We start from the raw sequence: 14,461 nt of genomic DNA, 5'->3' as shown, positions 1-14,461 counted from the left end.
TGCAAACCTTTACATGCTCTTTGAAAACCCATCTCTTTATTAGATCTTGCCCCACACCCACCTATACTACCCACAGTAATGTACCCTGATAACTATCCCAATTTCCATGCTGAGCTAAACTTGCTTCTCCCTATACTTTGTTATATGTTGTCCCCACTGTCCAGCACTGCAGAGAAATATTGTGCCTTAAAACTCAATAATAATAATAATAATAATAATAATAATAATAATAATAATAATAATAATAGTAATTGTATAATAACCTGCCATCTGTATGATTCATGTCTAAGCCTATGGCTCTTTAGGCAGCTAAAGGCCTGTATATACTGGATAAAAGTGATCACCTGTTTAGCTGTGTGTGTCAAAGCCGTAGCTTCTGCTCTTCCAACTTGTTGCACCATTTTGAAGAAAAGACTCTCTTTATTTTGCAGTAAATTGTGAGGTTCATCATATTCTTTCACTCTTCCTGAATCTAGCACCTACATAAACATAATAACCATTAATAAAATAACAGCAATCATTATATATATATCTATTCATGTTAAACAAGTGAATATGTGTAATGCATTTGAGGGAAATTTCTCCCAAAATATATACACAGAGGTAGATTTACCTATGGAGCAGTTTGACTGTCAGTTTTAAAATGCATGCAAACCAGGCTTGTTCAGCATTTATTCCAATGATCGGCAGCTTTGACAATCTGCTCTTAGTAAATCTACTCCATGCTGTCAATTTCCTCATATATTTAATAATGTGTAAAGATAATGTTGAACAAAATGTCTACATACAGGTATTACAACCATCTCTACAGCTGGGGTATTCAACATCCGGAGCTGTAGAACAACACATCCCAGCATGCTCTGCCAGTTTTACTATAAGGACATGCTAAAACTGAGAGAGGGCATGCTGGGATGTGTAGCCCCACAGCAGCTGGATGGCGACATGTTTACAGCAGTCAGATTTACACAGAATGAAATACTTAAAAAAAACCTTTTGATTAATAAAATTTGAATAATTCAGGTTACGCCCATAACATTCTGGAGAAAGTTACATATGCAAACAACGTTGCTTAATTTTTCTACATAGAGAACTATATATGTCTATTTACTAACATTAATTACCTTGAATGAAATCTGTCTTACAACTTGCAACTCCCAGTTTAAAAAATAGCAAAAAACATTTTATACAAAGACATTAGTAGAACACTGCCACCCAGTGGCCAATTTATCCTGGAAAATGGTAGATGATTTGCACGCACTGACCTAGCAATATTCTTATAACAAAGCATCTCTTCTGGGATCACTAAATGATTTTGTTGCAGATACAACCAGAAAGTTGCATATCTTGTACTTTTGAACTAAATATTTCTTCACTACACAAACCAGCAGTAAAGGCGGGTATCCACTACCCGATTAAACAGAGCGATTGAACGATATGACATAGTTCTCGTTCAATCGCTGCTTAATCGGGCATAAATCGGGCATCTTAATGTAAAAAGCGACCAGCAATGCGCGCTCCCGCTGGTCGCTTCTGACATCTATCATCGCCTGAACATGCGGGTCAATCTGCCGATAACGACAGATTGGCCATGTTCGGTTATGATGGAGGGTGCCTACACTGACCGACTGATAGTTCAGTGTAGACACAGCACAGACTGTGAAATGACTGCACGATTACAATGTCGTAATCGTGCAGTCGTTTCACAGTCTGCTAGTGGATACATGTGACACCTTAACACTACATTCAGACAGTCAGACATTCTAAGCAACGCTGCATCCGTCCTACCAAGTACATGAAATGCCAGTGCTGTCTTTCAGACAAAGATCTCTGTTTTATAATATATTTTAAAATATTTACAGTTGGTACATATGAAAAACATTTTCAATGCAATGTTTACTAGCAGATAACCAAAACTTCAGTCTGTAAAGCTAAAACAAGTTAACTGCTATTTCCCAGTTGTTTACAGCTGCTGAAGGGCAGGGAGGGAGGTAGATTCCATACCAATGATTCATGTCTCTTACAGTTTCATTTGCATTTTTTACACACAAGTAAAACTGGAAGACAAAAAAAACAGATGAGTGTGTCATATGCCAATTGTACAGTCCATTCTGACCTAGGTTAAAGTTTAAATTTACAGCAATCTGTAATTTAGAATTATAAAACACAGTCAAAGCAATTTTCTTGAAAGCATTTAAAAGTAATGTGATCTGTTTTATCTGCCCACACAATAATTAAGACGTCCTAGAATTTGACATTGCAATTTAGAACTAAAATATGTCATTTTTTTTCCAGTTTCTTCCTTTTTAGCAGAAGACTACAGACTCCGGAACACAGGTTCTTCTTCCTGTCTCTGCCTGTTCATCTAATTCAATCCACATTATATACAAATGAAATGCTTTCTTTTCAGATACATTGGGTCTAATTCAGTGCAGACCGACTGAGGAGCAGAGGAAGTCCTCTTTGGAGCTATATGTCAATCTGCATTGGTGCACATACATAGAAGCCAAAGGAAAACAATATGTCACCATTTATGATAGACAGAAGGTACCACCGCCTGATAAGTGGAGTTAGCTGGAGCAAGGAACTGCAGAGGTTGTGGCACAGGTGCGCTTCCTGTACAGAGCAGTAACGAGAGTTCATTTTATGGAACAAGAACATAGAAATGAGATAAGAGTGTGGAGAGGTTGCTAGGAGAGCTCTTTGCTCGGCACAAACGTGAACAGTAATTTTCTCTCTCCCAAAAAGTGTAATTTTTACACCAACCATTCTGTTCTGTATCTGTAACGGGCTGCATTTTGTACATTTCAGTTACACCAATGTATATTTAAAAAAAAAAAAATACAATAAAGGTTGTAATAAATACAGTATTAATGTTCCCTCTGTAATGATTAATTTAAGACACAAGTGCGACTAAATCAGAAGAAACCCAGAAAAGTGTAACTAAGTTTTTCTTAAGCGGTAGAAAGTTTATCGTTCACACTTTTGTACATTGCATCTTTTCATATTTCCCATGTCTCCCTTGAAATTAGCCTAAGCATACTTCTAGTTTACTTTGACATCTCCACAGTCTGAATAATAGGTATGTACTGTACATTGAAGTGCACATAGCAGACCATTGAGGAGATCCAGTACAAAACCAAAACGTATGTCACAGAGGCGGTCCGTATTGACTAATACAGGGGGAGCCAACCAGTCAGAGGTAAAGAGCCAAAAAATATTGGTAGTCAAGTTAAATAGCATGCGTACAAAAATGAGGTGTGGCTTAGCTGTCACAAGGCCACACCCCATTTTTGTGTGCACACCTTTGGTATGACATTTGCAGGAGCACAACCTTATGCAAGGCCCCCTGTAGTTGTGCCCCTTATGGAGTGCTTCCTGTAGTTATGCCCCATATGCAGTGCCCCCTGTAGTTGTACCCCATATGCAGTGCTCTCTGTAGTTGTACCCCATATGCAGTGCTCTCTGTAGTTGTACCCCATATGCAGTGCTCTCTGTAGTTGTGCCCCATATGCAGTGCTCTCTGTAGTTGTGCCCCATATGCAGTGCTCTCTGTAGTTGTACCCCATATGCAGTGCTCTCTGTAGTTGTACCCCATATGCAGTGCTCTCTGTAGTTGTACCCCATATGCAGTGCTCTCTGTAGTTGTGCCCCAGCCCATTACTTACCTGATTGAGTCCACACTGTCAATGTTCCTGCTGTCGCTGCCACGCTGACTGAATCTAACTAGATCCAGCAGGTGCGCAGGCTCCTCACATCGCGGGTGACATCATGACGTCACCCGCGCACTGCATCACTGGGAATGCTGGCCTCTGAAGTGGCTTCTTTAGCCTCTGATCACTTCAAAGGACAGCGTTCACAGTTCCAGTGGGGGTCTGCTGAGCCGGGAGCTGCATCACAAAAACAAAAGATCTGCGGGTTGGCCACTCCTGGACTAATGCATGGACGTAGCTGACATACAGTAGTTGAGAAAGGCTACAGCATGCACCAGGGATTTTGATCCCAAAATAATTTTGTAATACCGTGATTTTGGGATTACCAGGATCCAATCTTGAGATCCCGGGAAAAATGAGTAAAAGAAAGTAATACATTTTTTAATATATTTTTAACAGTTTTTTTTTGTTAAATGCTTGTCCTACTCTCTTCTTCTGCTACCTACTAGTTTTCCTCCCTGCTATCCATCTTCTCCTCCTCTCAGCCCTGCTATCCATCACTCCCTCCTCCCTGCTATCCATCACTCCCTCCTCCCTGCTATCCATCACTCCCTCCTGCCTTTATCCAATCCCCACTCTCCCATCCAAACCCCACTCTTCCCTGCTATCCACCCCCCCTTCTATCTGCTATCCATGCATATCATAGCGTCCTCTTTATCTGCTATCCATTCCACCCCTGCTTGCTGCTATCCATCCCCCACTCCTCCTTACTATTCAGCCCCCCGTCCTCCCTGCTATCCATCCCACCCCTCTTCACTACTATCTATCCCCCCAATCCTCCATTCCAATCCTCCTCCCTGCTATCCATCCCACCCCTACGCACTGCTATTCATTCCCTCCGTGCTATCTAGCCTCCCACTTCCTCCCTGCAGGTCCGGCGCTAGGTGTCTCAGCACCCTGTGCCATCCCATGTTCCCCCTGCCCCTTCTCTCACTGAGCCCTGCCCCTGTGCTTACATATTCACTGCAACCGATGGGGCTGAGGGTGGGACTTTCCTACTGCCGGACCCCGGCGCCCCTGTGCGACCGCACAGCCAGGAACATACCTGGAACCGGCCCTGCCTCCCTGCTATCAATCCCACCCCTCCTCCCTGCTATACATCCCACCCCTCCTCCTCCCTGTTATCCAGCCCCCCTTTTCCAGCCCACTCTTCTCCTTGCTATCAATTTCCCCCTTCCTCTCTCCTTCTATCCACCCTCCCTCCTCCTTGCTATACAATCCCATCTCCTCTCTGCGATCCAGCCGCTCTTTCCTATCTGCTACCTATCTCTCACTCCTCTTCTCCCTGCTATCAATCCCCCTCTTCTCTCTTCTATCCACCTCCCTGTCCTATCTATACTACCTATCACTCCCTCCTCATCTCCCAGCTACCCATGCCTCCCATTTCTACCTGCTATCCATTTCACTAATCTTTTCCCTTTTCACTTACCTGAATCACACAGTGAAAGCGGTGGTCAGCAGCAGACCTTAACTAGACTTTTTGGTGCCCTGTTCCAGAAAGGGCATTGGTGCCCCCCCCCCATTTTTTAAATAGGGACATAAAATAGTACACCCAAAAAAGGGCCATGGCCTCATGGGGAAGGGCCAGGAGATGCTGGGGATAAAAGAAGAGGAAGCTACAAGTGAGAATGATAATAAACAGGAAAATTGACAGGCCCAAACAGCGCCCCCTTCTCTGCGGTCCTGTGCCAGACCGCACTACCCTAGTTACAGCCCTGGTCAGCAGAGTTCCCCTTCATGACACTTCTCTCACATTGTGCCATTCCTTGTTCCTCTCTGACCCAGCTACAGTATAAGAGCTGGATTAAATGATGCAGTGACCTCACAGGTTGTCAGTTACTATGAGCCATAGCATTACATGCTCTACTAATGGACTCCAGTTCTTCTACTGTGGCTGGCAGAGGACAAGACAATGGGGGACATTTATCAAAGCTTGGAGAGAGAAAGTGGATAGAGATAAAGTACCAACCAATCAGCTTCTAAATGTCATATTCCAGGCTATGTTTGAAAAATGATAGAAGCTTGGTTGATACTTTATCTCTCTCCAAGCTTTGATACATCTCCCCCAATGCAAGAACATTAGCAACTAGTCCTCTAATCTGTCTCTGCCCGGGGGACACATGCCCCACTTCTACACAGAAACCTGTAATACCTAAAATGTAATGTATATTATCCTGTGTATTTCTGAGACAAATAACTTTCTGGGATCCTGGTATTAGAATCTCTAGCATGCTCTCTCCAAATGAGTCGCATTACAAAGCCCAACTCCCTCTGCATGAGGGCTGTGATAACATAATAAGCATCATCACAGTCCCACACCCCTTTCATTTTACGTCAACTAGGAAGCCCAGACAGTATGAAAATATTCAGGTAAGCCGTAATCTCATCTACTACTATGAGGGCGCTTACAGAGAGCAGCCAGCAACTCAGCACTCAACCTGATGTTAATACAAGGTTCACTTCTCAGTACATAATAAATAGGTCATATGATTCCTCTATTTTGTTTTTAGATAATTATAAAATGTCAATAATCAATTCATCATTCCAAGTGCTGTACCGGGGGCCACCTGGCACTCATTAAATATAATACATGTAAAATAAAGAGTTATTTAAGTACATACATTATTCCTAATTTTCATCAATCCTATTTTCACCTGTTTCTTCACTAAAAAGGTGTCTACATTTCACCAAACTACATTGTTCCATCAAGTGGAAAATGACAGATTATAGAAGGAATGTTAATCTGCAGTAAGAACTCTTTACACAACAAGAGCTGAAACCATTGGTCTGGCAAATAAATATGATAAAGCAAATGGTGCATCATAAATGCATTTGTGGTAATATTGCTTCTAGTAAAGTATAATTCAAGTAGAATTTATTAGCACAGGGCTGGGTAGTCCTAAACACTTCAACTGTAGAAAAACTATACCTCCTATAAACCACCAACAACAAGCACAAGCAATATCTAATAGAACCCTGTAAAATCTAGTTCATGTTCATGTGATGAAGGTTAGTTTTCTTATGCCATATAGGGGACAGCAATAGACTGTGATTAATCAGTCAAGGCTAGATGAAAGCAAATGCCATTGCACATCTGTTCATACATCACTGCATATTAATGACAAGAGTACTGGAAGCATGGACATAGGTACCAGGGCTAGTTAAACCATGGGGCAGATGGATCTACAGCTCCAGGCCTCCACATAAAAATAGGCCCAGCATAATGAGTATTATATTTGTATTTCTAGTTTTCTCTAGTTTTATGTATTTAGGGAGACATTGGGGCTGATAGTGTAGGGAGTGTGCACACCCACACACTACTGGCCACACCCACACAGTACTGGTCACAGATCCTACCCTTCTCAGTATAGGCCCTTGGACATTTTCAGCCCCAGGCCCATGTGGCCCTTAATCTGGCCCTGATAGGGACTAATTATCCCACAGACTGGTGCTGTTTGAATGTGCTGTGCATGTGGTCAGTGGTATGTCTGCATTGCTTACAGAGCACATGTCATGGATATTTTAATATGAATTGTTCTTTTCTAGTATAGCATTAGCAAAGCCTGGAAAAAGCTTTGGGGGTAAATTTATTAAGTGGTGACTTGCCACTTCTCGTGCGTTTAAATAGGAAATTTTAAACAGCAATACCATTCAAAGCGCAATAGGGTTTTGTTTTGAATAGTATTGTCATTGTAAATTTCCTGCTTAAACATGCCGAAAACAGCGTCTGTTTAGTAAATTTACCCCTTGAATGCAAGGGTAGGTGGTGGTATTGAGATGATATGTGTAACTTCTTTGTGTCCTTCTCTGTCTCTTGTCATGACTCCTCTTCCCCACCACAGCCTATTGCAGTAGATGTTCCCCAAAGTTCCGTTCTTGGACCCCTACTATTCTCCCTCTATACGTCCTCTATAGGTGAACTCATCAGCTCTTTTGACCTCCATTATCATCTCTATGCTGATGATACTCAGATCTACCTTTCCTCCCCTGACCTCTTCCCCTCTCTCCTCACTCATATCTCCAACTGTCTCTCTGCTATCTCTTCCTGGATGTCCCAGCGATTTCTTAAACTTAATATGTCTAAGACTGAGCTGATCATTTTCCCACCCTCCAACATAACCTCACTTCCCACTATTTCTTTAACAATTGATGGCACAACTATCTCTTCTAGCCCCAAAGTGCGCTGTCGTGGAGTTATCCTGGACTCCTCCCTCTCCTACAAACCACATATCCAGAGCCTCTCACTGTCCTGTCATTTCCATCTCAAAAATATTTCCAAGATTAGATCCTTTCTCACCCAGGATGCCACCAAAACCCTCATACACTCACTGGTCATATCCAGATTGGACTACTGTAACCTTCTCCTATCTGGCCTCCCCAACTCTCATCTCTCTCCTCTCCAGCCTGTCCTCAATGCTGCTGCTCGACTCATCTTCCTCTCCAAACACTCTACATCTGCCTCCCCTCTCCTATAAGCCTTCCACTGGCTCCCCTTCCCTTTTAGAACCTAATTCAAGGTTCTCACACTTGCTTACAAAGCCCTCACCCATTCCTCTCCCATTTACATCTCTGACCTCATCTCCCTCCACACCTGTCTGCCCCCTTCGCTCAACTAATGAACGCCGCCTCTCATGCCAACTGATTACTTCCTCCCACTTCCGCCTCCAAGATTTTGCCCATGCAGCTCCCAACCTTTGGAACTCTCTCCCTCTCCCTATCAGACTCTCCTCCTCTCTACAATCCTTCAAACCGGCTCTCAAGACCCACTACTTCATCAAAGCATTCCAGCTCCCATCTTAACTTGCTGCAACATGCTCCTTCCTCCCTGTTTGCCCCATCTGTGTCACACCTTTTTGTCTGCCCCTCCCCTTTAGAATGTAAGCTCTTACGAGCAGGGCCTCTACCCTCTTGTGCTTCTCCTTACTTTACTTTCATCTACTTCTTACCCCCAACCAGTACACCTAACACTTGGTTGCTTACGCTGTTGCATATCTAGGTGTTATGGTCACTAATGTAGCAATGTACATTATCCATGTCCTTGTCCTATTTTGTACTGTAAGTCAGCTGTCAAATTATTTGTAAGGCGCTGCGGAAAACACTTGTGGCGCCATATAAATAAAGGATAATAATAATAATAACAGAACATACTGTATGAATTATAAGGTACACCCTCATTTCCATCGATTTTAACATGTTAGGGTAGTTAGATCAGACCATAAGATGCTCCAAGACATCTCAAAGAACCAAAAGGGCTACATCGAGGGAACCTTCTGCTGATTTCTACAGATTTAATTTAAAGTTCATGATTATACCATTGGCTTTCATAGAATGGTATCCAGGAGAGAGCCCCTACGCTCATCCCCCAAAAATTGCATTACAGCACAGGCTTGCAAATTTTTATCTGAACAAAATACAACTACTGGAACAATGACCTCTAATCATAAAAACCCAAAGTGCTGTTAGCACAATATCAAATAATAATAATAATTAAGTGCTTATCTGTAAAATCACTGTGATGGATCCATATAGGGGTGTTTACTTCCTTTTAACAATACTTTGTCTCATTATAGAATGTAAAAAATAGAGAGTACCACAATAGTGTAATATGTTTTACAAAATGTATTACATAAAGATGTCTACATACTGTACATCATAAAACCATAATTCTGGAGATAGTCCTGCTGTAATAGCATCAGTTAAATCCTGGGACCAAGGAACATTTGAAGATGAGAATCTTATTGTTGTAAATGTCCAGAAAAGCCAGAACCCCAACATGTTAAATTCATAAGTTGACTTAATAAGGGGACAAGATCATTTTGCCCTATTCCTGGACTCCATAAGGATTTCTGCTGTCAGGATCCTGACTATTTCTTTCATTTGCTTTGTCTTGTGGCTTACTCCTGCCATCTGATCTAAGGATCTGGATGTCTAATTTGCTGGGAGATCTGCTCAAACATGCAGGCTTCAACATTTCCAGTGTGTGCAATCAGACTGTGCTGATTACTCACCTGAGTCTCCTACTGTCTGTGAACTCGGCAGGTTCCTGAGTGGAGCAGCAGGTGTAGTCCAAACAGCAGTGCAGGCTTTGAACTGCAGAGATTGAAGAAGTTATTGCTCTCTGTGCATGCTGTCCTCTACACGTCCACAGCATGCTGCACGCCAGAATTCTTTCCTGAACTCTGTATGGACGCAGCCATCTTGGATCCAGTCACCTGACTTTCCTCCACCACTCAGAGCACTGCTACCAGACCTCCTGACTGCATCAGCCAATCCCTGCCAGATCCAGGGTATAAGTACCTGCACTGACAGCATTCAGGGCCTGAACAACAGTTACTTCCTGCGGTGAGACAGTTTACGCTGTTGCAGTCTCACAGTCTCTGTGCTAACTGTTCTAGGCTCCTGCCGGTCCCAGTCCGGTTCTGCAAGTTACTCCTGCCGGTCCCAGTCCGGTTCTGCAAGTTCCTCCTGGCGGTCCCACTCCGGTTCTGCAAGTTCCTCTTGGTGGTCCCACTCCGGTTCTGCAAGTTCCTCTTTGTGGTCCCAGTCCGGTTCTGCAAGTTCCTCCTGGCGGTCCCAGTCCAGTTCTGCAAGTTCCTCCTGCCAGTCCCAGTCCAGTTCTGCAAGTTACTCCTGCCGGTTCCAGTCCGGTTCTGTAAGTTACTCTTGCCGGTTCCAGTCCGGTTCATTCCTGTGGCCACTAATCTATCCTCGTTAACACTCACTACGAAAGGCAGTTCTCACTGCTACTCAAACCTTCATGAGAGAGTTATATACAGTCTCCTCGGTTCCTGCTGCGCTCATCCGCTGCTGATCCTAAACCAAAGTCTGAGAGAGGTAACTCTGTAAAACCACCTGTGATATCTACAGTGCACGGTTGTATTCTGGTGATCACTTATGGAGCAGTCAAAGGGAATGAAAGAAAACTTAGAAAAAGCCAACCAGGGCCTTGGGATTGAGCATAAAGAGCTAGTGAGAATGAGGGGAAGACAATGCTAGAGAACAAGATAATGGAACCAGGGAAATACGGCCTTCAACCTGTGTCTCACTACTATTATTACCTATATTTCCGCTTTATATTTTATTGCTCATATATTTTATTTTCATCTATTTCATTGATTGTTTTCATACTGTGTGTCTCTGTTTACTTCAGGAGACCGAATCCTGTATCTATTCCTATGTCAATAAGATGGAGAAGGCAAGCACTAAAAAATTCAGCAGTACAATATTTGTGAAAGCCTAAAAGTGGCAGACACCTATTAAATACTTTTGGTAAAAGTTTTCTGGTACTAAAAAATGGAGGACATCATTAAGCCTTTGTTTACATGCTAATGATGCCCAGGTTGACATTCATATGGTTGACAGTGCAAATGGTCGACAGGGACAAATGGTAGACACATTTATGGTCGACAAAAAAAATAGTTGACCCTTATTTTTGTAATTTAAGCCTAATCTTCACCCTAACCCTCCCCTTTGTGCCTAACCCTAACCCTCCCCCAAGAGCCTAAACCTAACCCTCTCCTTAGTGCCTAACTTTAACGTTCCCCTTCCGCAGCCTAACTCTAATCCTCCGGCAAGTGCCCAACCCTAACCCTGTGGTTCCCAAACTTTTTAGAATCACGGCGCCCTAGAGTATCAGCATTTTTTTCACGGCACTCCTGGGCCAAAAGATTGTCCGGTGATCATGTAGGGAATGACTTATTCACTCACAAGTTTAAAGGCCATTACTCAATGCTTATTCTTCTAGATCTATCTGCTGCCTTTGGCACTGTTGACCACTAACTTCTCATTCAAACACTACAATCCCTATGTCTTCAGGACAAGGCTCAGTCCTAGGTACTCTGCAGTTCTCAATCTATACCACGTCTCTTGGCAAATTTATAAACTCTTGATTTTCAGTATCATCTGTATGTGGATTATACTCAAAACTACCTATCCTCCCAAAATGTGTCAATATCTGTGTTGTTACTGAATGTCTTTCTGCCATTTCATCTTGGATGTCATCTTGCCACCTCAAACTTAATCTTTCCAAAACAGAATTAATATTTCCTCCAGCCAATAGTATTTATCATCCTGATATCTCTATCACTGTTGATAACACAACAATCAACCCTACCACTCAAGATCGCTGCCTAGGTGTAATCTATGACTCTGAACTGCTCTTTGTTCCCCACATTCAATTTGTTTCCACCTGTTTCATATATCTAATAAACATATCCAAAATATGTCTATAGCTGCAAAAACTCTAATTAATGCTCTCTATCTCATTATTGATTATTGCAATGGTCTTCTTACTGGTCCTTCCCAAAACAGACTCTCACCACTACAATCTATTTTTAATTCAGCTGTGAGGTTTATCTTCCTCACTAAGTGTTATCATCCGCTGTACCACTCTGTCAGTCCCTTTACTGGTTACCTGTATTCTACGAAATGTAATACAAATAAGGCTATTAACTAAACCACACCTACCTATATCTCAACGCTTATCTCCCGGGTTGACCTCTCCGCTCAAGATCTGCATCTCTCATCCACATGCATTACCTGCTCACATTCACGGTTACAATACTTTTTTCAGGCTGCAACCACTCTGTGGAATGACCTTCCGTGCACAATAAGACTTTCCTCTAGTTTCAAAACCTTCAAGCGTTCCCTGAAAACTCACCACTTCAGGCCAACTTAACCTCCATAAACTATCTGATCCAATTACATCTCCTATATACAGTCCACACATAACTTTACAAATTTTAACATATTTTCGTTTTCTTCACTTTCACACCCTGCTGACCCCAGGCCAACACTCCTATGTGACTGGATCATGCAGCCCTCCAAGAACCTCTGCAACCTGGATGGACCAATAATGCAATAAGTAGTACTACTCCGTCTGTATCAATGCATATTTCCCTATAGATTGTAAGCTTGCTAGCAGGGCCCTCTTACTACTTTGTCAACAGAATATACTGTACACACATACAATTGATTTAATTGGTATTACTGCAGGTAGTAGATCAAACAGTGAAAACTACCAATAGACTCCGCTAGATCACCAGACATTCTGGACTTTGCTTAACTCTCAACAGAACCCTGCACTGGACAGTGGAACACACAGCCGATCTATGCACTTTATAAGTGACAGAGGACCATCTGTTTGGAATACTTTTAACCCCATTAATTACCTGTCAGGAACTGAGAAACAAACCTCCCAACCATTCTTTTCTCACAAATCACTCCTAACAAGAAAAATACACTGCAAATGTGATTTACACTATACTATCACCTTCACCAGCAAGCACACATTTTAGGACCTGGTAAGGCCCCCAAACATCTATTACAGATTGTGGCAATTCCCTGTTCTGCCGACGGCTGGCTCAGGAGATTTGGAGAAATCCAACATGTTGGATTTCCCACACTTGCCAATCCTGGCCCAAAAATGGTCACACACACACTGACTGACACAGACAGACACACACACACACCCCTATCACTAAAAAACATGAATGCAGCAGGCAAATAAATACAGCTAGCATGATTTTTTAAAGATCCCCCTCCCCCCAGTAGTGGTCCCTCCTTTGCAGCGCCCCCAGTAGTAGTCCCCCTTATGCAGTGGCCCCAGTAGTAGTCCCCCCTATGCAGTGTTCCCAGTAGTAGTCCCACCTATGCAGTGCCCCTTATATAGTTCCCCCAGTAGTAGCTCCCCCAGTAGTGCCCCAGTAGTAGTCCCCCCAGTGGTGCCCCTTATATAGTGTCCCAAGTAGTAGTCCTCCTATTCAGTGCCCCCAGAACGAGCCACCTCCCTATTCAGTGCCCCCAGTAGCGACCCCCCTAGACAATGCCCCCAGTAGCGGCCACCATCCTATACAGTGCCCCCAGTAGCAGCCACCCCCTCTATATAGTGCCCCCAGTAGCGGCCCCTCTATACAATGCCCCTAGTAGCGGCCATCCCCCCTATAGTGCCCCCAGTATGCAGTGCCAGCGCCCCTTACACATACACAAAAAAGGCCACAACTTACCTGAACCCCCGCTCCTGCCGCGACCGCCACTGTCCACTCCTCCCGGCCCACTCTGCACAATGGGAGAGATGTCATGACGTCTCTCCCATCACCCGCTGCGGCGGGAGTCGGAGCTCATGAGTGAGCTCCAGGCGGCTCCTTACATGGACGCAGCAGCCAATGAGAGTCTGTCTGACTCTCATTTCTGCTAAAATAAATACACCACCGCCGGGTAGTATAAGTGTACTACCTGGTGCCGGTGTGATTGTTAGTGTGTAGTGCGGACCGTACTCACTGCGGTCCGCACTACACTTAGTGATCGGTGGGCAGAGGGGTTTTTGGGTACTCAGAAACCCTCCCTCCGTGCGCGCCTGCTTTAGTATACTGTAACAGTTAATTTTCAAATTGCTAGAATAATGGTCAGAGTAACCTATGTTCTCATATTTATTTTAATAACGGAGAGCAGTGTGACTCCCAAAAATAGGTTTAGCTAGATAGGTATTGTTCCTTCAAGACATTGGATTTGATGCATCATCTGATGTTCTGATCTCATGATAGAGGATGGAGGAGTAACTGTAATAACATTGATTGAATTATAGCCACAGCATATAAAACTACCTGTCCGGTAGGTTGTACTACAGGACAGATCAAAATTGTATCTGTACTCCGTATATGCATATATGTAAAAAACTTTTAATGATACTGATTTGTAAGTATGAAAAATATATATATCTAGAAATTAAGAGTTAAGAGTCTATAACATTTATG

General features: G+C 43.1%; 1 protein-coding gene across 3 annotated transcripts in view; it reads right to left on the bottom strand.

The window, feature by feature from the left end:
- ABCC4 (ATP binding cassette subfamily C member 4 (PEL blood group)) overlaps positions 1-14,461 on the bottom strand; it is a 392,497-nt gene that overhangs the window by 3,357 nt on the left and 374,679 nt on the right. For all 3 annotated transcript variants that reach the window (XM_088458987.1, XM_088458994.1, XM_088458999.1), the window contains one exon: positions 345-479. In XM_088458987.1, the coding sequence (XP_088315113.1) occupies positions 345-479 (135 nt within the window). The remainder of the gene's footprint in view (positions 1-344; positions 480-14,461) is intronic.

Source organism: Taudactylus pleione, unplaced genomic scaffold (assembly GCF_031769625.1).
Source record: "Taudactylus pleione unplaced genomic scaffold, aTauple2 ptg000041l, whole genome shotgun sequence".
Lineage (NCBI taxonomy): Eukaryota > Metazoa > Chordata > Amphibia > Anura > Myobatrachidae > Taudactylus > Taudactylus pleione.
This window is presented reverse-complemented; position numbering and strand designations above follow the sequence as displayed.